Source organism: Neomonachus schauinslandi, chromosome 5 (assembly GCF_002201575.2).
Source record: "Neomonachus schauinslandi chromosome 5, ASM220157v2, whole genome shotgun sequence".
NCBI lineage: Eukaryota > Metazoa > Chordata > Mammalia > Carnivora > Phocidae > Neomonachus > Neomonachus schauinslandi.
The window spans coordinates 106,244,948-106,269,550 of record NC_058407.1 but is presented as its reverse complement, the minus strand read 5'-3'; the positions used below and the strand labels follow the sequence as shown (position 1 = coordinate 106,269,550).

At 35.2% G+C, this 24,603-nt stretch overlaps 1 protein-coding gene across 5 annotated transcripts in view; it reads right to left on the bottom strand.

Annotated features, from left to right (window-relative positions):
• Positions 1–24,603, bottom strand: part of CUL2 (cullin 2) — a 103,918-nt gene that overhangs the window by 16,526 nt on the left and 62,789 nt on the right. For 4 of the 5 annotated variants that reach the window (XM_021686028.2, XM_044914979.1, XM_021686029.2 and 1 more), the window contains exons 7-16: positions 11,009–11,105; positions 10,753–10,863; positions 9,275–9,437; positions 5,453–5,577; positions 3,898–4,005; positions 2,899–2,958; positions 2,043–2,171; positions 1,849–1,935; positions 673–825; positions 69–146 (exon numbers count right to left, since the gene is read on the bottom strand). In XM_021686028.2, coding sequence (XP_021541703.1) covers positions 69–146; positions 673–825; positions 1,849–1,935; positions 2,043–2,171; positions 2,899–2,958; positions 3,898–4,005; positions 5,453–5,577; positions 9,275–9,437; positions 10,753–10,863; positions 11,009–11,105 — 1,111 coding nt within the window. The remainder of the gene's footprint in view (positions 1–68; positions 147–672; positions 826–1,848; positions 1,936–2,042; positions 2,172–2,898; positions 2,959–3,897; positions 4,006–5,452; positions 5,578–9,274; positions 9,438–10,752; positions 10,864–11,008; positions 11,106–24,603) is intronic. The other variant, XM_021686030.2, reaches the window with a different exon arrangement.

Here is a 24,603-nt window from a genome sequence, read left to right as displayed (position 1 = left end):
AAGTAATATAACATGAAGACAATTATTAAAGTTTCTTTGGTCTTCTAACATACTTCCTGCAAACTTACCATCTGTACACTTTTTTCCAATTCCTGGGGAATTGCAAATGTAGATGAAGGAGCCTGAGTAAGAGGCCATGCACCAGCCTAGAAGGAAAAAAGTTAAACAGATAAATATCTAACTTAAAAATAAAAATTTATAGGGCGCCTGGGTGGCTCAGTCGTTAAGCGTCTGCCTTCGGCTCAGGTCATGATCCCAGGGTCCTGGGATCGAGTCCCACATGGGGCTCCCTGCTCGGCAGGGAAGCAGGGAAGCTCCCTGCTTCTCCCTGTCCCACTCCCCCTGCTTGTGTTCCTGCTCTCGCTGTCTCTCTCTCTCTGTCAAATAAATAAATAAAATCTTTAAAAAATAAAAAAAATAAAAAAAAATAAAAATTTATAAAATGATTTAAGCGACTAAAGCACCTTTTTGTTTTACCTTCCTCAAAATGTTGATAAAACCCATCAACATTTCTATCATGACACATTTCATTCCAATTCAATATAACATGTAACTTTAGAGGCTACCAACCACTGACTGAAAGAAATGTAATCAGGCATCCATACATTAATCCTTTGCATCAGAATATTTGAAATGGTTAATAAATGCCCACAATGGAACACATACTCATACCTGTAGAACATATATTTGAAAACTAATTCCCAAATCTATTACTGTGTCTTGATTTTTGATAAAATTGTTAAATTTATTGTTGAGATCGGCACTGACACTCATATCTGTATACATCCGATGTAGCTTGCTGGTAAACTCATAACCACAGGCTTGCTGTAAAAGAAAAAGTTTTTGAAAATATAAGATTTAAAAAGAAAAATAAAAAACCATATTGATTATTAAGAATGTATTTCTACTGATAGGTCTATGGTCAAAGGTCCTGCTTATGTATTTACTCCAATGGCCTATATTATTCATAATCCAAAGCAGCTATTCAAAGCAAAACCTTTCAAAGATTTTTTCCTTTTCAATGCAGAATAAATGAAAATACAGATTTATGAAACAATAAATTTCCTTTTAAAATAAAAACTTTTCTATAAATCCATGTATCTTATTTCAACACTACAAAATGCTCCATTACTATATATAAGATACCTTATAAAGTTTACATATAGGATCAAATACACACGAAAGATGACTATGTATATTTGAGTCAGTGGTCAAGTTTAAAAAGGAGGGTACTTAGGCATATTTTTAATACCATCTACTGAATAATGAAGAAATCCACTTCCTTGAAATTATTCAAAACTCTGTCATCACCAGTTCAGAACATTTCGATCTCTAATCCTGGGATATAAAATGCTTTGTGTTTACATTATTTTTAAAAATCAAAAGATAACTATTGACTGGTATATTTAAAAAGGACCACATAGTATATTCAATGTCTACTATGTAAGAATTATCAACTACTAAGTAACTCATGATAAATATGAATCAGCTACTATTTATCTCATCAGTATGTACGCTAAAATGATGTAAAAATGACCTGAAATTCAACTGCACTCCAAAACTTGTACTTAAAGGAATACTTTAGCTGTATTCATTGATTAAGTAATACAAGTCTTTTGTAAAGTTAACAGTGTTTATATCTTGTGGATGATTCTAAATCAATATAGAGAGATTTTGTCTTTTCAATACCGTATTTGCATATCCCACCACATGAATATACATTCTATATTTTTTAACCAGTCTCCTATCGATGAAATATTTTGGTACTACATATAATGCTCCAATGAATATCTTTATGTGCTCATGGAATAATTTCTAGGACATTATCAGATCAAAGGCTTAAATTACCTTTAATTTATTGATCATGGCTTCTTCAGAATCCATAGACATAGATAACCCATGAATTAAACGTTTTGCCAGCATTCTTGCGTAGAACTGTATTAAAAAAATTTTTTAAAGATTACTTTCTTTCTGATGATTTGAAGTTCAAAACCAAATCAAAGCTGACTAAAACAAATAAAACTCCTCTATTAACAACTTACCTTTTGAAAAACATCCTTATCATCGATATACTTGAAAACGGTAATGAAGCTCGTGAGTTTGTCCTCTACTTCATTCTCGGTCATCCCCTTCGCTGACTTCTTTAATAAGTTGTCACAGTACTTAGCAAGCTCAAGTAGAAATTGACAGTAAATCTTAGATAGGGCCCTTCTGTACATATCATGCCTCAAAGGAGGCAAAGTGGCAACAATACAAAATAAGATCAATGGGTAAGGTCTTTGCCATCCTAAAGCTTATGTTTTAAAAATTATGAATATGCCCCAAAGAACTTAAAATATATTCTATAAGGTTAAAAAAAAACCTAGAAATAAGTAAAAAAAATCTAATCAACATGTAGAGCCCAATAAAGCATTGATATAAGTAATAAAAGTTTCAAAAGAATACCTAGATGAGTTTTGAGAGGCTCTGGTATTTTTTACATTAAACGAGTACTTTTTAAAAATCTTACAACAACCTTGGTAAGCAAATTTCCTGTAAAGGCTATCAAAAATTTACCATACAATTTCCTTTAGATTTCAGATAAAATAAAATCCCTATGAGAAGTAATGCAAATTATTCCAAAGCACACATACTTTAAACGCCAAACGTTGTGAAATGGAGTATTTTCCCTGTCAGTTATTCCTTTAAAAAAAGGCTTTAATACATGGCCAATTGCATTCCTTAAATAAATGCGAAATTATAAACAATGTACATAATAATTTTTATTTTTAATAATTTAATTTCATCTATTTTTCTGAAAGATACTATAAAACCAAATTAATTTGACGCTCTCCTCAGTTTTCTTTTTCTAATACTGATTTTCCGTAAGATTACTTTTAAGCAACCATCAAAACTTACCAGTTCGGGTGCTTTGCAAACAGACTTGGGTTCTCTGTAATTTACAACTGATGTAAGGGCCTAAATAAGAAAACAGACCAGTAATTAGCCCCCAGTAATGGGGTAAAAGTGCAGCTCGTTCAATATTGTATGCTATAATCCGTACATCCAAAAATTATTGCCTCACACAAAACACGGCATTCTGATGGCAGTGTGTTCCTGTTTTCATATTTAACACAGGGTAAATTTCTAACTGTAACCCTCATGATAATTATATAAAAAATTATATATACTCTTCCTACTGAAAGATATTCTCTATAATTCATTACTGGTTTTTGAACACAGATAAAATAAGACTACATTTTTTAAAAATCTTATAATAACCATGTAAACAAATTTCCTTTAAAGGATACCAAAATCCCAAAGTTTGTAAAACATACTTATTTTTATTTCAAATATTATTCAGTATAGTACCTTAGTATCATATTTAAAGGAAAAATCAGCACTAAAGGATACTGAAATTACACTTTTAATTAATTACACTTTTAATTAAAAAAATCGCATTTTGGGGGCGCCTGGGTGGCTCAGTTGGTTAAGCGACTGCCTTCGGCTCAGGTCATGATCCTGGAGTCCCGGGATCGAGTCCCGCATCGGGCTCCCTGCTCAGCGGGGAGTCTGCTTCTCCCTCTGACCCTCCTCCCTCTCATGCTCTCTGTCTCTCATTCTCTCTGTCTCAAATAAATAAATAAAATCTTTAAAAAAAAAAAAATCGCATTTTTTTAGAAGATACTAATTTATTAGCAATTGCCCCCTATATAGCATACTCATGGGAAATTCAATTCCCATATAATTCAAGCATTCAATTTAACCACTCAGTTATTAACCTAAAAGTTATATTTCTATTCTGACTTTGTCTAGATTAGAAATCACATACACAATCAATTAGGAGCCCTAATTCTGAAACTGCCTAAAGAATGGTGATTAAATAAAGAAAATTATATATATACTTTAAAAAGTTACCTTATCCAATGCACTCATAAAGTGCTGATCACCATTTAAAACAGTGTTGATAAGTTGAACAAATTTACCATGTACTTCCAAAACTGACTCCACAAATAGTGTTGGCATCTAAAAATGTGAAATACAAAGTACAAAATCACATTTTAAGAAGTTCAAGGATAAAATGAGGCTTACTAAAAAATTGTTTAATTACGTGTAAAGTTTTCCCTAAGCCAATTAATATTACACATACACACACACAAACCCTCAAAAATGTTTTTAGCTAAGATGGCCTTAAAAATCTAGAACTTTAATATTGAAATTAGCTTGTCATTCAACACCAGAGAAATGCAGGACTGGAGTTCTTCTGCCAGAAGAACCCACTAAAAACACTCCTCTCTGTGTTGGAATACCGTATCTTCAGGGTAACAAGATACAGCCTCTGAACTACCAGGCCTATCACTTTCATAGAGGATTATATAAACAAAAACTGCCTTCAAAGCTACTGAAGGCTGAGAGAGAAAGAAGAGTTAAAAAGCCAGAGTCTGTGAAAACAGAGATCCCCTGAATTAAGCAGTACAATTCCCCCACATCTGAGAGGGAAGAAGTATCTAGCAGTGCAAAAGTGAGTTTTTGAACTTAATGGAGGGAACTACGTCAGCTAAAATTATTTGGGTCTACTACAGATGTATTCTCTTACACTTCCACCCCCGTCCTTGACACGGCACCCTATGCCTCTTTGCCCAGTATCATTCAACACCCTGAACCTAAAAGACTAATAATATAAACTAATGGTTTTACTTAATGCATTACTGTGGCAGAACATAAAATCATTGAAGTGATCAGCATTTAACAAATGCTCCCGAATTATGATGTCCATATAAAAATTATTGCAAATGAAGAGCCAAAGCTCTACTTCAGGAAGAGAAGTAACATTTCATGTCATGTCTATCTTATTAGTTAAGCCATCACTAAGTAATAACAAAGAAGTTCATCCAACAAGATTTGATGATAGTAACACACTTTGAGAGGAAAGACACCTTGCTGTAAATAGTCATTTGACTGGCAGGGAACTCTTCAGAAAGATAAGTATGAGAGACATGAGGTTCACTGCTGGATATTTTGGGTAGCAAGCATTTATTTAGGGAAGACTGTCTTAATTTAAATTTGTTTCCTGGGCTACCAAATTCAGAGCATATATAAAGAAAGCAAATTGTCCCTTGCCTATATTACCACTGATTAATACCATTATCACTACAACTATTAATGCCAATTACATAGAAACACAATCATTTAGAAACAGCAAACATATTTTTCTGTGAGCAGTTAATTAACAACTGCTAAATGAACACATCAATATGACTATGAAGAAGCCTATTTCATTCAATGATTTTCTAATAATACGATAATTCCAGAATGAGGCCAACAAACTACAGGTTTAAAACATTTTAATAAAGATATTTCATTTGTTATCATGGTAGGACTTTTCTGTCATTGTTTAAAACAGTAAAGTCATAAGAAAAACTCCATGATAATCTGATTAAGAGAAAAATATCCAGTTCCTTATATAACTCACATTTTCCTGAGTAAGATTACTGGTTGCTCTAAGGCCCTCATCATGGATATGATTTTGCAGCTCCTGAATCATATGAGGTAAACCAGTGGACACAGCACGAAGTAAGACATACATATTTGCCATGTCTGAAGAGAAAAAAAAATTTGATTATTAAATTTCCAAAGAGTTCAAAAAATATTTTAATGTATTTGGTAATGCATGGTTCAAAATGCAGAATTACAAGAGAATGCAAAGAAAGTCCCCTACACCCATCTCCCAACCATCCACAGGAAAGCAATATTGTAGTTAGTAACAGTTCAAAGATGTTTCATGCACATTCAAACAAATACATATAGTCTTCCCTCTGCCTCTTTTTACACAAATAGTGTAGCATATTTTATGTATTATTTGCAACTGCAGAACACAACATTTTAACTTAGAGATCTTTTTATATCATTACATAAAGGTTATTTTACAACTGCATAGCACCCCCATTATATAGCTATATTATAAATTTCTTAAAAATTGATGAAAACTTGGGCACCTGGGTGGCTCAGTTGGTTAAGCAACTGCCTTCGGCTCAGGTCATGATCCTGGAGTCCCGGGATCAAGTCCCGCATCGGGCTCCCTGCTCAGTGAGGAGCCTGCTTCTCCCTCTGACCCTCCCCACTCTCATGTACTCTCTCTCATTCTCGCTCTCTCAAATAAATAAAATCTTTAAAAAAAAAAAATTGATGAAAACTTGGTTGTTTCTAATCTCTTGATATTACAATATTACAATTAATAATCCTGTATATAGGGGCGCCTGGGTGGCTCAGTTGGTTAAGCGACTGCCTTCGACTCAGGTCATGATCCTGGAGTCCCTGGATCGAGTCCCGCATCGGGCTCCTTGCTCAGCAGGGAGTCTGCTTCTCCCTCTGACCCTCCCCCTTCTCATGCTCTCTCTCTCTATCTCATTCTCTCTCAAATAAATAAATAAAATCTTTAAAAAAAAAAATCCTGTATATGGGCAAGAATATCTGTAGTATAAATCCATGGAAGCAGGACTATTGTGTCAGAGCTTCGTCTTATAGACAGATCCTTATAACACAGCTCCCAATAGCAGGAAGTTCCCTTGCCAACGTGTTATCAACGTTTTGATCTTTCCCATTGAAAATGATGTCTCAGTGCAGTGCTTTTTTTTTTTTTTTTAAAGATTTTATTTATTTATTTGAGAGAGAGAGAATGAGAGAGAGCACATGAGAGGGGGGAGGGTCAGAGGGAGAAGCAGACTCCCTGCCGAGCAGGGAGCCCGATGTGGGACTCGATCCAGGGACTCCAGGATCATGACCTGAGCCGAAGGCAGTTGCTTAACCAACTGAGCCACCCAGGCGCCCTTCAGTGCAGTGCTTTTTATTTTAAACTTTTCATTGAAATATAACACATATACAAAAAGTGTACAAACCATAAGTATATATCTCAATGAATTATCACAAGTGAACACATACACACCCATGACATCACCCCCCAGGGTAAGAAACAGACATTCCCTACACCTAGAAGTTCCCTTCATACCTCCTCCCAATCACTATTCCTCTTGCTTTTCTGCAAAGGTAACCACTATCATGACTACCAACCCACAGATCAGTTTTGCCTGTTTTGAACTATTTATAAAAATGGAATCATACAATTCCTTCATGTTTGGTTTCTTTTGTTCAACATGTTTATAAGGCTCATCTACATTTTTTATGTAGCTGTAATTGTTCATTTTCACTTCTCTAATAATATTCCATTATAGGAGTATACTGCACTTTATTCTACTGTTATTGGACATTTGAGTTATTTCTGGTTTGGAGTTAATACAAGTAATGCTGCTATGAACATTCTTTTACCTTTTTGTATATATTTGCATGCAGTTTGGGCAGGGGATTATATATCTGGGATTGGAAGGGCTGGATCAGAAGATATGCATACATTCAGCCTTAAGAGTCAATGTCAGTTTTTCAAAGTAGTTGCATCAATTTATACTCCAAGCCCAGAGTATATAACAAATTCTCGCTCCTCTACACACTTCCCAACACTTACTCTATTTGGTCTTTTAATTTTCTTTTTCCAGAATCTCTTGCTTTATTCAACACTATCTAAATTTCAACAATCTCTCCAGTTTTACCCTAGTATTTTTTTAAATTTTATTATGTTATGTTAATCACCATACAATACATCATTAGTTTTTGATGTAGTGATCCATGATTCACTGTTTTCGTATAACACCCAGTGCTCCATGCAGTACGTGCCCTCAATACCCATCACAGGGCTAACCCATCCCCCACCCCCCTCCCCTGTAATGGTCTTTTAAATTTTGTATCAAAATGTGAGTACTGGTATCTTAGTGTGGATTTTAATTTGCATTCCTCTATTTTAATAAGATTGAGGGCCTCTGTATATGTTTACTGGCCACTTGGATATCCTCTACTCTGCAGTACCTGTTCAAATTTCTTGACCGTTTTATATTTTGGACATAAACCTTTTTCAGTGATTGCAAATATATTACCCTATGATTGTCTTTTGATGCTCTTAATGGTCTTTTAATGATCCAAAGGTTTTTTTTTAAATGCAGTCCACTTAATCAATCTTTCCTCTGTGGTTAGTGTTTTTTGTGTCTCATTTAAAAATATCTTTCCTTATTTCAAGGTCATGAAGTTATTCTCCTATATTATCTTCTTGAAGTGCTACTGTTTTACATGTAGGTCAAAAGCCTACAATGTATTGACTGATTCTGTATACGGTATCTGAGGTAGAGATCAAACTTTACTTTTTCCCAAGTGAATATCCAATGGACTCAGCACTGTGTGTTAAAAAGACTATCTTTCACCTACTGCTCTACTGTGTCACCTTGGTCTTAAATCAAGTATCTATGTATGCATGGGTTATTTCTAGGCTATTTTATTCCATTGGTCTATTTGTTTACCCTCGCACCAATGTCTCATTGTCCTAATTACTGTGGTTTTATCATAAGTCATGCTATCCTGCAAAGTCTTCCCATGACGGTCTTCAAGACTGTCTTGACTTTTCTTAGTCTAAGAGTTTAACTTTCACAATTAAAACAAACAACAAACCAAAAAAACCACTGCAGTTTTGAGTAGATTCTCCTGGATCTATAAATCAATGTTGCTTTCAACAATGTTTCATTTCCTGTGTGGGTCTGGCACATATCTTGTTATGTTTATTCCCTGTTAATTTGAAAATTTTTAGTGCTATTTTCTCCTTTAAAAAAAATTCCATTTTGGGACGCCTGGGTGGCTCAGTCGGTTAAGCGCCTACCTTTGGCTCAGGTCATGATCCCAGGGTCTTGGGGTAGAGCCCCACATAGGGCTCCTTGCTCAGTGGGGAGTCTGCTTCTCCCTCTGCCTGCCACTCCCCCTGCTTGTGCTCTCTCTAATAAATAAATAAAATCTTAAAAAAAATTCCATTTTTTATTGCTTATTATTAGTATCTCATTATATCTTTATTTTGTATTTTCTTCTATTTTGAATGAGACTGAGCATCTGCATATATTTAAAATCTATTTATATTTCCTTTTCATCTTTGCTTTTTTTCCTGCTGTTTATTAGAAACTCTTAATGTATTAAGGAAATTAGCCCTTGTGATATGTAAAAATGTGCAAACACCTTTTCCTAGTTTTTCTTTTGACTTTGAAAACATACCTTTCCAAAATAGTCTTTTTATTAAGAATTGGCAAAAAGGGATATCAAATATTTTAGATTATTACTAAAAATGTCTGAAATCTAAGGAGGCTTGGAGATGATGTAGAAAGCGCGTTTATAATTTAATTTCTATTCACATTCACTGTTTCATATCACTTACCATTTTTTTTCTCTTGTCGGATGATATTATGACATTCTGCATGTAAGAACTGTAAGTGGTCTGCTACCATTCGTTGCTGACATTCATGAATCACTTTAGTATATGAACTTGGATGCAAGTATTTTCGACATCGAATTTCTTCATCTTTTAATCTACCTAGAACCTTTAGAAATATATTCTTACAGTCATGACCTACTATGAGGAAAAACCTGTAATATCAGTAAGTAACTTAGGTAGCCTAATTTTAATGGCTCAATTAAAGATGGCCAGGTAACAAATAAGGATTACATAACCAATTTAAACCCACATTCCATAAATTATTTCAAATTTTTATTTAGGCTATTAGCTATCACCTACATTTTACCAAAATCTTATGAACACGAACTAAAGTTAAGTGGTCTGCATTTTGTCTTCATTTACTGACCCTGATCATCCTATTATATAGGAAATCTAACATGCAACAGGAAAAGTGAGTAAAAATTATAAAAAACCAGAACAGGTGGTCACTTTATGAATATTTAACTATCAAACTAAAAAATAGTTTACATCAATTGGATCAAGTAGATTAACCTAATTATTTTATGTTGGTCCCTCTTCTTATAAAAAGTAAATGTTATCAGTAATATACATGATAATTACCAAATTAAAGATTTCATTAAGATTTTTCAAAGTCAATTATACTTAGTCATACTTAAATATGTCAATCAAGAGCTTTAGTAAAGCTTGTTCTATATAAGAAACACTGGGCTACCAACAATACACTGATTAATATTAACAAGAACCAGCTAATAAAGATAAAAGCTAGAGAATCTGGCTAATTTCTACCTCAAAACAAAACTACATTTGCAATTAAAATCACGCTAGCATAGTACATACACACACAAATGTTTAGACTTCGAAAACATTCTACTATATGAAGCTATGTAACTAGAGTTTCTGAACTTAACTGGTCCCAGAGAACTATATACAGTTAAGCCTTTGGAGAGTACTGCTGACTTTGCCTGGACATAAGAAGGTAATACTGGGAAGGAAGGTGATGTTGAGAGGGGAAATAACACATCATTCCTGGATACCTCTCAGATACCTTTTGATGAAAATGAGGAACCTACTATGCTCCCTGGTGGAGCCAGAAGTCTAGGGCAAAGTCACAGAAACCAAAAGTAGGCAAAAAATGTCAAACTTTTTGACAAAAAATGTGAATATTAATTTTAAAGACAAGCAAATCAAGCAATCAGGATTTATTGAGAAGCATCAACCATGATGAAAACTGGATAGAATTTTTCCTCATGGAGAATGCCACAGCAAGAACAATGATTTATCAATAGGTACTGTATATTAACTATAACTGAGAGTAATGATCAAATAAAAAAAACCCTTTTTCCACCAAAGAAGTGTATTAACTAAGAAAACAAATGTTAAATAAAACCATGCCTGATATATAACAGATGATGCATTTAACATAACATGTTCTTTCTTACCTTTTCCATATACTGTGAGCAGTTTGATTCTTGTAATAAATTTGAAGCTTCTTGTTTGTAATACTCTCCTGTTTCAGTCAGAAAGGGAGACTCAAAGATTTCCTGATAAAACTAAATAAACCAATTAAAATCATATTTAATAAAAAATAATAAATTAAAAATTAAAAATAAATAAAATAAAATCATATTTAAAAAATTAGAACAAGTAGTTTAAGAAATTAAAGGTCTGATTATGTTTTTAAAGGAGGCTTTTTACCTTTAAGGGGAATTTTTTCTTATACTGTTCAACATGAACAAAGGAGTTAATAACCCCATGGATTACTTTCTGGTTTGGGTCTTCTCCACCACGATCACTAAAACAAGATATAACAAAAAAATATTGAGAATACAAATTATCTGTGGAAAAATACCACAGTATGCCAAAATATGGCTGCTTATTCTAATCAAATTATAAAGCATTTTAAAGGTCAATGCATGCTTGATGCTTAAAAATAAATTTTTTCATATCACAGCTGAATTAACATTTGTTATGATAGTTAATGTACTCATCAGATGTCATTTCAATAAAAGCTTTGATTGTTACATTGATACATCTGATTACATTGACACTAAAATGATACTTCTTTAATTTTAGAGTAGACATGAGCCCATTAAGACTTTAATTATGCTGGTTAAGAATATTTGAATTTCACTTACCACAAACTCTATTATTAGACGATTTGTTCTGAGAATTCAGTCTGAACCATTACAAGTATGCCAATAGTGATCTGAGAGTACACATTCCTCAAAGGTACACTTTATATATTATCACTCACTGAAGGGACTAATAGCTGTTGTTCTTTTTTTTTTTTTTTTTTTAAAGGTTTTTTTTTTTTTTTTATTTGAGACAGAGAGAATGAGAGACAGAGAGCATGAGAGGGAGGAGGGTCAGAGGGAGAAGCAGACTCCCCACCGAGCAGGGAGCCTGATGCGGGACTCGATCCCGGGACTCCAGGATCATGACCCGAGCCGAAGGGAGTCGCTTAACCAACTGAGCCACCCAGGCACCCAATAGCTGTTGTTCTTTAAGAGATCTGCTAGAGCCACTGAGTTGCTTTCCATTCAAACACAAAGGTATTTTTCTTTTTAGAAATTTAATGAGATATGTTTTTGTAAGGAATCTAAAATCATCTCAATTATTCATGTGACATTTGATAAGTTCCTACTTAGCCAAGGCACTATGTGTAATGCAAGTTTTAATCACTATAAGAGATGTACCTGAGTATCAGGCTTTCTAATTACAGAAAGAGGAAAATGAAATCGAAAAAAATAGTTTGCCTAAAGCCAGTCTGGCCCCAAGTTGGGAATTTCTGACTCCAGTACTAATGCTCTAATCAAACCATTATGTAGTCATTTACCTTCCTATTGGCAATCTTTCACCTCACTTTAAAATGTTTTTTTCTCTGAATTAATGATTATTTTACAAAGAGAGCAACAGGAAGTATATTATCATCATTCCATTGTAAAAGCTTCTTGTTCTTTATAGTAGGATATAGACTTCCTAGCACTGTCCCTCCCTGCCTCCGTATCATCCTGCTAATCCTTTTTCATGTTTCAATTATATGTTTCAATAAAAGTTTTTTGTACACGAATTAATATGGGTACAGTAATTCTGTCAGTCATAGAATCTCAGATACAAAGTCTACATTTTGATATTACTAATAAAAACAATGAGTTTCTCTAAGGTCACAGAGAGTCAGCACATTTCCTCTACTCACCTTCCATTAGTTCCTTCCTAAACACAAATTAAATCTGATAAAATAATGATCTAACCGATCTTATCTATTTGAAACACACTGGTTTTTTTTTTTTTTCCTTTTAACTTTGCCTAGGATCAAATAAAAATCAGTCAAGAATGAGAAACATCTGAATATTTGGAAAATCAGGTTAGCCAGAATTCTTTTCATGACCAAATCCTATTCTCCTTGCTCAGCACCAGGAAAACTTCCACTACTGATACTCTCAACACTCCTGCCATTTGTTTCTGATCCCAAAAGGCCCAGATAAACTGGAATCAGGCAACATACCATCTAGAAGAAACACTGATAGTCCCAGTGTTTAGTAACTAAGTTGTCCTCCCTAAAAAGGTAACAACTGAACACAGAAATTCTGAGGCATAATTATTCAATCTTTAAGATCATCACAAATTTTTATAACTGCACAAAAACATTATAAATATATAGCATTTGTATTAGGCTGACAGATAATGAAAATAAGCTGTGGAATGATGCTGTTAGTAATATACAAAAGCACTGACTAAACTGGTCATCTGAGTAAACTCAGTTCATCTAAGAACAGTGGTCCCAAGAGATAAACCTTGAGAAAAGAATATGAAGAATTTTAGAAATATGGCTTATTATTTGATCCTAACAGGACTGTGTGGAAAATGCCTAGAGCAATCATAATGAAATTGCCAATATAATGAAACCACTCAACTGGGATGATGGGGACTAATAGGAATATTTAGCATAGACCTTGAGGCCAGGATTTTGGAGTCAGACTGCCTGGGTTTGAGTTCTGGCTGCATTAATTGTCACCTTGGACAAGCATTTCTTAACCTCTTAGTACTCAGATTTCCTCGGCTGTAAAGTGGGGATAATAAAGGTACCTAAACCTCATGGATGCAAGGATGTGGTAAAGATTAAGCATAATCCAAGAAAGCCTGTAACACAGTCCCTGGTACCTGAGTAAACAATAAACACCTATTATTTTAAGTACTGATAGGAGCAAAATGGAACCATTTTTAATATATTATAGAGGAGAATAAAGCAAGAGACCAAAAGAGACCACAATCACTGACTGTGATTTTAAAATCAAGGCTTTTAAAGAAAACTAAATGAGCTTTTAATTCAAATAGCAGGCCAGATTTGTGATAGTCATCAAAAGTTAGGTGGAACTCTGAAAAGCCCTGATACTGAAATATGACAAGGGACAACTTAATCTGTTAGTGAAACCTTCCTTTATCCTTACGTTTAAAATGAGACTAGGGTTCCAGCAAACTAAATGCAGTCTCCTGCTCCCACTCTAAATCTGAGAAATGACAGGAAGGATACTTTTCAACACCCCATTGTTGGAATTAGCCCTCGGACTTACAGAAATTGAAAAAAAGATGGAAAGAAGACTGAGTAATGTAGGAAAATAAAACTACACACCAAATCGCACAAGAGAATGCTACAAGGAGAGGGTGGGAAGAGAGTGGAGGAAGACAGGCCGAGAAGTGGCCGAGCCTGAAAGCTGGATGGCGCACAAAGGATGAGAAAAGCCGCGAGGTCACCAGGAACACAAGCCAGGCTGTGCAGCGAGGCAACAGCAGCAGCTGTGTCCGCGTCCCTGCTGTAACTGTAGGCGGTGCGTTGAGGCAGCGGAGCCCGACTGAAGGGAAACCTCTGCAACCAGACCACTTGCTGCAGCCCTCACCGGAGAACACCTCCTACTCTCCCGTTTCCATGCCAGAAGGCACTGGGAAATCAAGGGAATGTTTTCCCTTCAGAGTGGCAAGAATTCATAAGAGCAAGACTGCTGAGTGGTAGAGAAACAGGCATTCTCAGACTCTGCTTGTGGAAGAACAAGCACTTCAGAGGGCAAACTGGCAAAATTCTAAACGCACATACTCCGTGACTCCAAACAAACACCTGCATTTTGTGCACAGAAAAAGCAAGAGTTGTATTAGTGGAAAAACTGGAAACAACCTAATACACTCATGAGAAGAATTTAATAAAATGAGGTGGAACCATATCAAATTTTTTTTTTAAAGATTTTTATTTATTTATTTGACAGAGAGAGACAAAGCGAGAGAGGGAACACAAGCAGGGGGAGTGGGAGAGGGAGAAGCAGACTTCCCGCAGAGCAGGGAGCCCCAATGTGGGGCTTGATCCCAGGACCCTGGGATCAAGACCCGAGCCGAAGGCAGACGCTCAATGACTGAGCCACCCAGGCACCACCATATCAAATATTAAGTAGCAGTTTAAAAAGAATGCACTATGTACTAACAAAAAAATTATCAAGATATTTAATTGAATAAGAAAAGTGTAAGTATCATTTATGACTGTCAAAAGCTAGAAAAAATCACATGAAAAAGAAAACGATCTCTATATTGTACTTATTTCTGTATGTAAATAAAAAAATTCATAGGAAACGGTTTGTAAAGACAGTTAACCAGATAGTAACAGGGATTACCTCTGGGTAGAGGAAGACTGAGGGAAGAATCTAGTTCATTCAGAGTTTTTCAAGAATGCATCTATGTGTCACTTGTGTGTTTAAAACTAAGTTTAAAAAAAAAGGGGGGGGGGCACCTGGGTGGCTCAGTCGTTAAGCGTCTGCCTTCGGCTCAGGTCATGATCCCAGGGTCCTGGGACTGAGTCCCACATCGGGCTCCCTGCTCAGTGGGGAGCCTGCTTCTCCCTCTGCCTGCTGCCCCTGCTTGTGCTCTCTCTCACATGTTCTCGCTCTCAAATAAATAAATAAATAAAATCTTAAAAAAAAAATTAAAAAATAAAACTAAGTTTTTCATTGAGTAGCTAATTACAAGGTCCAGGGAAGAAAATGTACAAGATAAGTCTGGAACATCCTGGCACACTAGATAGCAAGGACGATAGCAAGGATGACTAGGGTCATATCAAAAAGACCAACTAACCAAAGAGAGGCAATTTAAACTTTAATAAAACAATGAAGAGAAACGAATCAAATGTATTTAGGTCTATAAGTTCATCACAATATAATGAAAAAAAAAAGCTAATTGGTCACTTTCTGAGGATCACAGCAAACCAACTAATTACCTTGACAAGTGAGTAAAGGAAAGAAACAAGCAGTTATTTTATCCTCCCTACATGACCTTTTACCATTGGGTAACCAAATAGTAGAGGAGAGGGAAGCATGTCTTTATAAGATTATTCTAGGTAAAAATGAAAACAAAATGACAGAATTAAAGTGACAGTTTTACAAACTTCAGTAAACAAAAAGATGTCGGTGTTCAGTATCAGTGGCTGCTTACATCCAAAAAAGTGAAAAAACAGACACTATGGAAGAATACCTATAGTCTTGCCGGAGGGAACCAATGAGTCTGAGTAAGCCTCTGGTCTGCCAATTTGCAGGAAATACAGAGGACAAAGGAACATATTTAAATGTGCCTCATGCAATCAGCAAAATCCAGACAATGGGAAAGTCTAAAAGACCAAATGGCCAGGGTTCATCAACAAAGTACAAGGGGGAAGAAAAGAGTGCAAAAGCAACTTGCTGATTAAAAGACATGTAAAGTTCTTTTGGATGGACAAGACTAAACTCTTAGAGAGTCTCGGAATATACATGTGGGTGATAAAACCATAAGAAAAAGAAGAAAGGAATTACCTTGAGAGTCAGGATAGTGGTAAACTTTTGGAGAAAGGGAAGGGATGGGACACATTCAAAGGTTTCAGGGGTGGCTGGCATGGTTCTATTACTTGACTCGGATGGTAGTAACAAGAATATTCACCTTATAATAATTCATTAGGCTGTACAACTGTGTTGTACAATTGTGTTGTACAGTTTTCTGTATCTTGTCAAGACAGACAAAAATACATTACAATAAAAGTAACCATGAAGATGACAACCCAACAGAGGTATGAAACAAAAACGAACAATTGCAAGGAAAAAAGTTAATAAATCTAAAAATGAGCTGGGAAATTTTAAAACATATCTCTCAGGAATTGAGAGATACAAAAGAATAAAGACTAAGTTAGATTTTATCTTTATCTAAGACTGTATTTTTCCTCAATGAAATCTCCAACATCTACACAATTTAGAAGTAGAATAACAAACACACAGATATATCAGAGAAAACACAAATCAGCCATAGCAGCCTATGTTACAGTGTTCCAAATTCAAAGGGGAAGAATTTCATTTTAATTTTTACTTTTGTTCAAACAGTACTTAACATTAGAAAGTTAACTACAGAATTACTGGAGAAAAGAAACACAATTTTGAATCCTTTTAACATTAAAAACTCAGGGTTTTCAATAAGCAATTCCTTTTATCAGCATTTAAAAATATATCTATTCACCTGTTTTTATAATTTCATATATCCAGTTTTAATTTTAAAGATTTATTTATTATTTGAGAAAAGGAGGGGGAACATGTGCAGGGGAGGGCAGGGAAAGGGGGAGAGAGACTCTCAAGCAGACTTCACACTGAACATGGAGCCCCACATGAGGCTCGATCCCATGACCCTGAGATCATGACCTGAGCCAAAATCAAGAGTCAGAAGCTTAACGGATGGAGCCACCCAGGCACCCCTCCAATTTTAATTTTAAAGTAAAACTAAAATTCTTGCAGAAAATTTATACCACAATATTTATGTTTCCAATTATTTGGTTATGCTTGCCTTTTTATATATCACTGAAAATATTCAAATCTTACACTGTGACATTTAGATACATGAAGTTACAATTTTTATTTATTAAAATTATAAACAACTTTAGGTTGTTACTGCACTGAAAGTCCAGTTGGCAAGTCTACTATATTAATATAAAAGATAGATAAGTTAGCATATGAATAAAATTTATCCTTCCAAGTGAACTAAACACTGAATATACAATCTATGGTTACACCAGGTGTTTTCTTCCTTATATAAGAGGAACACTTTTACTTAAGGATTATCAATTACATTTTGTGTGTACAGATTTTGTGTTACCATGAAAAAATTTTTAACCATTGTTTCATTGAATCTCTTAACAAAAAAAAATTTACAACCTACATTCCACTTGTAAATCTAATATTTCTATAAAACACTTTTTTTCAAAACGCATGAAACTGGGATTATTCCTATAGTGTTTACATATCTCAAGAGAAGCCATCTTTTATAAGAACACGATTAAGCAAAAAGAGACCAGTCCTAGTTTATATCTTAAAAGCAGATGATGCATGATCTTTAAGCCATGAGCTCCTCCTTTTCTCCCTTTACATCATTTTAGATTGCTGTTTTCTGTCTGTGTTCTTTAGACCTTCTTCTTGTCCTTCCTGCAGAAATTCCACTGCATCCAATTACAACTTTTCTCCAAAAGTCATGAAATCCTAACTATAGTTTACTAAGTATTTCAGCATTCATGCTCCATAAGAATTTTCACTTAGTGGAAGATACTGATTTCACAAGGAAAAATCCTCCATTAGCCTGACAGATTACTTTACTCCTTTAAAGAAGTAAATTTTTCAATTTTCTGAAATCTTCCAAGAAAGTACCTTGGGGTTGGAGAATCTTTATGATCTATACATATATTTCTCTTATAATAAGGAAATGTAAGATAGTTCTATGTACGATCATATGCAAAAATTCCTAGAGATATGGGTGGTGGTATAGCATAAAATACACCTAATACACCTTCACATAACCAAACTTACATTAGGGAGTCATCTTTTCTTTAATGGTGCCAACCAAATTAATTCATCTACTGATGAGTTTAAGACTACACAGCTGAAAGATGGAGAAAGTACATTACTTTGGTTAAAAAAAATTATGATCATTATAAAATTAACTGAGGTAGAGATTATCTAACCCAAATTGTAGAAAAATAGTTATCCCCTTAGTATCAGATAACTACCTATGCAGTAGAAGCAAGCACTTTAGCTAAAGGACAGTGCTTAAGAATCATAGGGCTAAAATGAAATGTAGACAGCTGCTGGAACACAGTTTTAAAGTACCAGTACTTAATAAATGTTGAATATTTAAGTGCAAACAATATACTAAGTATATAAGAATTAAGAAAGACACATGTTCTTTTCTTTTAGCAACTCTTGGCCATTGTGCTAAAAATAACCTTCAAACTACATTAAATAATTTTAGCACTAAGTGAGAGCCATCTAAGCAGGAAAAAACTACAGTTCTATCAGTCAAGAGGATTGCTTACTCGTTATTACTGTCTACTCTGAAGTCTTTTCACTGTATAATCTTCTCTTCAGTTCCACTCATTTTTTTTCAAACTATGTTTCCTTGTGCTCTCAGCAATTTACCAGTCTCTTGTCACAGAATATTTATTATCATGCTTCTCATCATCCTATTTGACAGTTTAAATCTAATTAGACCTCATATAAAACCAGATATCAGAAAACAGAAATTCCAAGTTGAAAGGGGCCTCCAAAGTCAGCTGATCCAACCTTCCCTATTTTACAGGTAAGGAACCCAATGAAGTAATTTACTCAGGAAACAGAGTATGTGAAGGAAATCAGAATGCCCTGATTACCAATATGTCTGTTGTTTATACAAATGATTCAGAGAGGGTTGCTTAAAATTTAAAAGGAAGTGGGGGTCAAGGAATCAAGAAAGAGTAAGACCATGAAGGCTGAGAATCATTTTTCTGAATATATCTATGAATATTTTGTCAAGAATTTGGGAAGTAAAACAGAATAACTTCCAAGAGTGAGAAAAAAAAATTGATCCAAAAGGCATTTCAACCTGATAAATACATTACAAATCTGAGGTGACTGGGTGGCTCAGTTGGTTAAGCATCTGCCTTCAGCTCAGCTCAAGATCCCAGAGGTCATGATCCCAGGTTCCTGGGATCGAGCCCTGCATTAGGCTCCCTGCTCAGCTGGAGTCTGCTTCTCCCTGTCCTTCTGCTGCTCCCCCTGCTTGTGCTATCTTGCCCTCTGTCTCTCTCTGCCTCTCTCTGTCTCTGTCTCTATCAAATAAATAAAATCTTAAAAAAATATATATTACAGATTTGAAGAATAATAGATATAAGTTATCTGCATTCATTAGCAAGTTGTAAAAGGTTAAGCTGTCTTGACAAGCTTTACATAAGAACCTGTTTAAAGAAGAATATCTACATAAGCTGGATTGCTTTAGGGAGTTATTATAAAAAGTTTTCACTTGGATGCTAATTTTACTGACACTTATTGTATCTTATTATGCCTCAGGCACTGTAGTAAATACTTTATACAAATCATCTCATTTCATCTTAACAACAGCAATATAAAATGGGTATTCTTAACGCTCTCTTTTAGTAACTTGATTTAGACAAAATTCTTTCAGCATCAAAGTAAAAATAGTTAGCAGCTAAAACACAGAAGTGTGTAAAGATATTCCCTGGGGAATAAATTACTCCATGCTGGTATTTGGTAAACTTTTAACTTTCAATCAATTTTCATTTTATTTTACTTCTTACTCCTAATTGCTCATTTAAAAAAATAAATTTCATTATTTTTTTAAATAAATTTCATTATTTGCAGTAGGAAATATGGGCAGTTATGCAACTAATATTTCTTATTGTTATTCTTAAATATCTTTAAAAATTAACAGAGCTCTAAGTAATTAAAATAAGCTACAATAAGCTAAATAAATTATTAATGTCTTCATTTCCTTTAACTGAGATTATCACATAGAAACAATTTTTAAATATCCAGAATTCTAAATATTGTCTCACATTAGGAACCCTTCCTCAACCTCTATACTATATACTCATATCTCAACTGAATGAATACCAGAGATTACAGTAAAAAAAATACTTTGGTTAAAGATTTTGAAGACTCCCCCTCACCAAAGATTCTATGTCCATTTCAGCCCAATCTAAAAACACTCTTGTCTCCCAGAAGAAGGAAATGAAAGAAAAATAAGAATGGAATATACAATAGGAAAGATCAATAAGACAAAATTGATTCTCTGAAAAAAATGCAACAAAATACACAAACCTTTCACAAAAGTCATCAAGAAAAGATGCACATAAGCAATATTATGAAAGAAAACATTATTCCAGATGGGGATTAAAAAGAAAATAATACATTAACCAAGTGATTAAAGTTTATCACAAGTAAAAAAAAGTACTGTTGATATTCTCAACTCTTTGATATTATATGATGAGAAGGAAGTATATATCGCCATGTGGAATTCTTCCCCCAAACCCATAATCGCAGTCTAATCATGACAAAATATCAGAGAAATCAAAGTTGACAGACATGCTACAAAATACCTGATCACCCTAATTTTTTTAAAAAGTATCAACTCATGAGACACAAGGAAAGACTAAAAAATTCTCCACCAAGTAGAGGAGACCAAAAGAGACGTGAGAGCTAAATGCAGTGCTGTGGTTTAGACTGGACTTGGGACAGAATGAACACATCAGTGAAAACACTGGGGAAATGCAAATATAATCTCTAGTTTAGTTAACAGTTTTGTACTAATGTTCATAAATACACCATGGGTTGTGAGATGATAATATTACGAAAACAAGAGTATATAGGAACTTTCTGCACTAGCTTTGCAACTCTTCTGTAAATTTAAAGTTCTTTCAAATAAAAAGTTTTTTTATTTTTTATTTTATTTTATTTTTTTTAAATATTTTATTTATTTGACAGAGAGAGACACAGCAAGAGAGGGAACACAAGCAGGGGGAGTGGGAGAGGGAGAAGCAGGCTCCCCACGGAGCAGGGAGCCCGATGCAGGGCTCGATCCCAGGACCCTGGGATCATGACCTGAGCTGAAGGCAGATGCCCAACGACTGAGCCACCCAGGCGCCCTCAAATAAAAAGTTTTTTTAAAGAAAATACTGTCAACAGCTACTTCCAATAATTCTGAAAAAATAATTCACAACTGACTTAGAAGAAATAAATATCTTACTGAAGAAACTATACACAGTGTAAAAATCTTATTTAAAAAATTCTGTGACAACTGCTTTGGAATCCAGCACTCTACTAGAGACTGGAAAGATGGCAGAGTTAAGGAGGATCATGAGCTCACCTCATCCCATGGACAGACACACCAAGGCAACAACTACATCTACACAACTAACTCTGAAAATAATCTGAAGACTGGCAGAACAAATCTTCCACAGCTAGTTGTAGAGGAAGCCACATCAAAAAAGGTGGGAGGGACAGAGATGCAGTCTAGAACCAAACCCAATCAGCTAACTACAAGGTGGGAGAAACATGACAAGCAAGGAGTGAGGGGATCCGACCCTACAGCAGGCACTCCCAGCCCTGGGGACCCACACTAGTAAGACGGGTCCCCATAATGTATGGCTTTGAAAATTATCCAGCTTAACTTCAGGAGCATTAAAAATCAGCAGAGCTTAACCCCTGGAGAGCTGGAGGGTAAAAGGAAACTGAGTCCCTGCCCTTAAAGAACCAGCACACTAAATAACTTGGCAGAAATATAGCAGAGAAGCAGCAGTTTGAAAAGTGCTTGGGGTATATGTGAAGATTTATTGACTAATCTTAGAACATGTGCTGGAGCGGCAGCGATCCACAGGAGATTTCTCAAGGAACTACACTGTTGGTGGGTGCCATTTCTCTTCCACTCCCTGGTCTAGATAACCGACACAGTTCTAACATTCTCCCATCTACACTGCTTCCACAGCAGGTCCTCCCTGCCCCAGTGCTCCCCTACAGACCTGCTCCACCCAATAAACCCAACTCAGCAGACACCCCTCCAAAGTGGTTCTTGCCCTGCCACACCAATCAGGCTGCCCCTGCCAAGGCCAGTGCCACTCCAAAGTGACTCCTGCCCTGAGAAGTTGGGAGACAACACAATGCACTAGCCATCCCCCAGTTCCTATAGCCAGTCCTCTTAGCTGGCTGCACACGGAGCAAGCCCTTGCCCTTCAATGCACTTGCAGCAGTGGCAGAGGCTAACTGCGGCCAACTAGGCTGAGTGCTGGCCCCAATCACCAGTTGCAGCTGGGCCTCTCAACAGTGTGGGGAGCAAATTCTGCCCAGTGTCCCAACAGCAGGCAAAGTGGGTTATAGCAGACAGTTGCCCATAGCAACTATGGCTTAGCCACAATAGGAAGGCACATGGAGCTCACACAGGGAACACCAATGGAGCACTTGGTTCTGGTGACCAGGGGGGGATTGTGCTACAGGGCAACACAGGACTTCTTCTACACAAGGCTACTACTTTCAAGACCGCAACACAGCTAACCTAAGTGATACACAGAAACAGAGAGAGTTAAAATGAAAAGGCAGAGGAATACATCCCAAATGAAAGAACAAGACAAAGTAACAGAAAAAGAGCCAAGTAAAAATGGAGATCAACAATATTTCTCATAAAGAGTTCAAAGTAATGATCATAAAGATACTCACCAGCCTTGAGAGAAGAGTGCATGAACTTAGTAAAAACTTCAACAAAGAGATACAAAATATTAAAAAAAAGAGTTGAAGAACATAACAACTGAAATGAAAAATATACTAGAGGGAATCAACAGCAGACTTTTAGAAAATGCAGAAGAATGGATCAATGATCTGGAAGACAGGGTAATGGAAAGCAACCAAGCTGAACTGCAAAAAAAAAAAAAAAAAAAAAAGGAAAAAAGAAAAATAAATAATAGCTTAAGAGAACTCTGCAACATCATCAATAGTAATAACATTTGTATGATAGGAATCCCTGAAAAAAAGGAGAGAGAAGGGGCTAGAAAATTTATTTGAAGAAACAATAGCTGAAAATTTCCCTGATCTGAGAAAGAAAGCAGATATCCAGGTCCAGGAAGCACAGACAACCCTTAACAAGACAAACCTAAGGAGATCCACACCAAGATACATAATTAAAATGGCAAAAGTAATAATAGAGAATTTTAAAAGCAGCAAGAGTAAGGATACCTGGGTGGCTCACTCAGTTAAGTGTTTGACTTTTGGTTTTGGCTCAGGTCACAATCTCATGGGTCATGAGATCAAGTCCTGGGTCAGGATCTGCACTCAGCGGAGAGTCTGCTTGAATATTCTCTCCCTCTGCCCCTCCCCCCAACTCACACGCTCTCTCTCTCTCTCTCAAATAAATAAATCTTAAAAAAATAAATAAAAGCAGCAAGAGAAAATACTTATATACAAGGGTAATACTTTAAGACTATCAGCTGATATTTTAGCAGAAACTTTGCAAGCCAGAAGAAAGTGGCATGTTATGTTCGAATTCCTGACAGGAAAAAACTACAACCAAAATACCCTGCCTGACAAGGTTATTATTCAGAATTGAAGGAGAGACAGATTCCTAGACAAAAGTTAAAGGAGTTTATCACCACTAACCCAGCCTTACAAGAAATGTTAAAGGGACTTCATTAAGTGGAAAGAAAGGGCATAACTAGAAGAAAATAATAAAAGGTATTTAATTACACAAATAAAAACAAACATATAGTAAATATAGTACATTAATTACTTATAAAACCAGTATGGAGGTTAAAACACAAAAGTAGTAAAATCAATTATATCTACAAAAATCAGTCAAGAGATAAACAAATTAAAAAGATGTAATATATGACATCATATATGTAAAACGTGGAGGGAGGGCATAGAAATTTAATGCTTTCAGAATGTATTCAAACTTGAACAACCATCAACTTAATATAGCCTGCTATACACATAGGATGTTATATATGAACCCAACGGTAACCACAAATCGAACACCTATACTAGATACACAAAAAATAAAGAGAAAAGAATCTAAGCATAACACTAAAGAAAGCCATCAAACTGCAACGGAAGAGAACAAAGAACAGAGAACTACAAAAACAACCAGAAAACAATGAACAAAATAATATGTAATAAGTACATACTTATCAGTAATTACTTTAAATATTCAAGGACTAAATGCTCTAATCAAAAGACATAGGGTGATGTGGATGAAAAAAGAAGACCCATCTATATGCTGCTTATAAGACACTCACTTCAGACCTAAAGATACATACAGATTAAAAGTGAAGGGATGGAAAAAAATATTCCATGCAAATGGAAATGAAAATAAAAGCTGGAGTAGAAATACATACATCAGACAAAACAGACTTTAAAACAAAGACTGTAGCAAGAGACAAAGATCATTACATGATGATAAAGGGATCAATCCAAAAGGAGAATAGAATAATTATT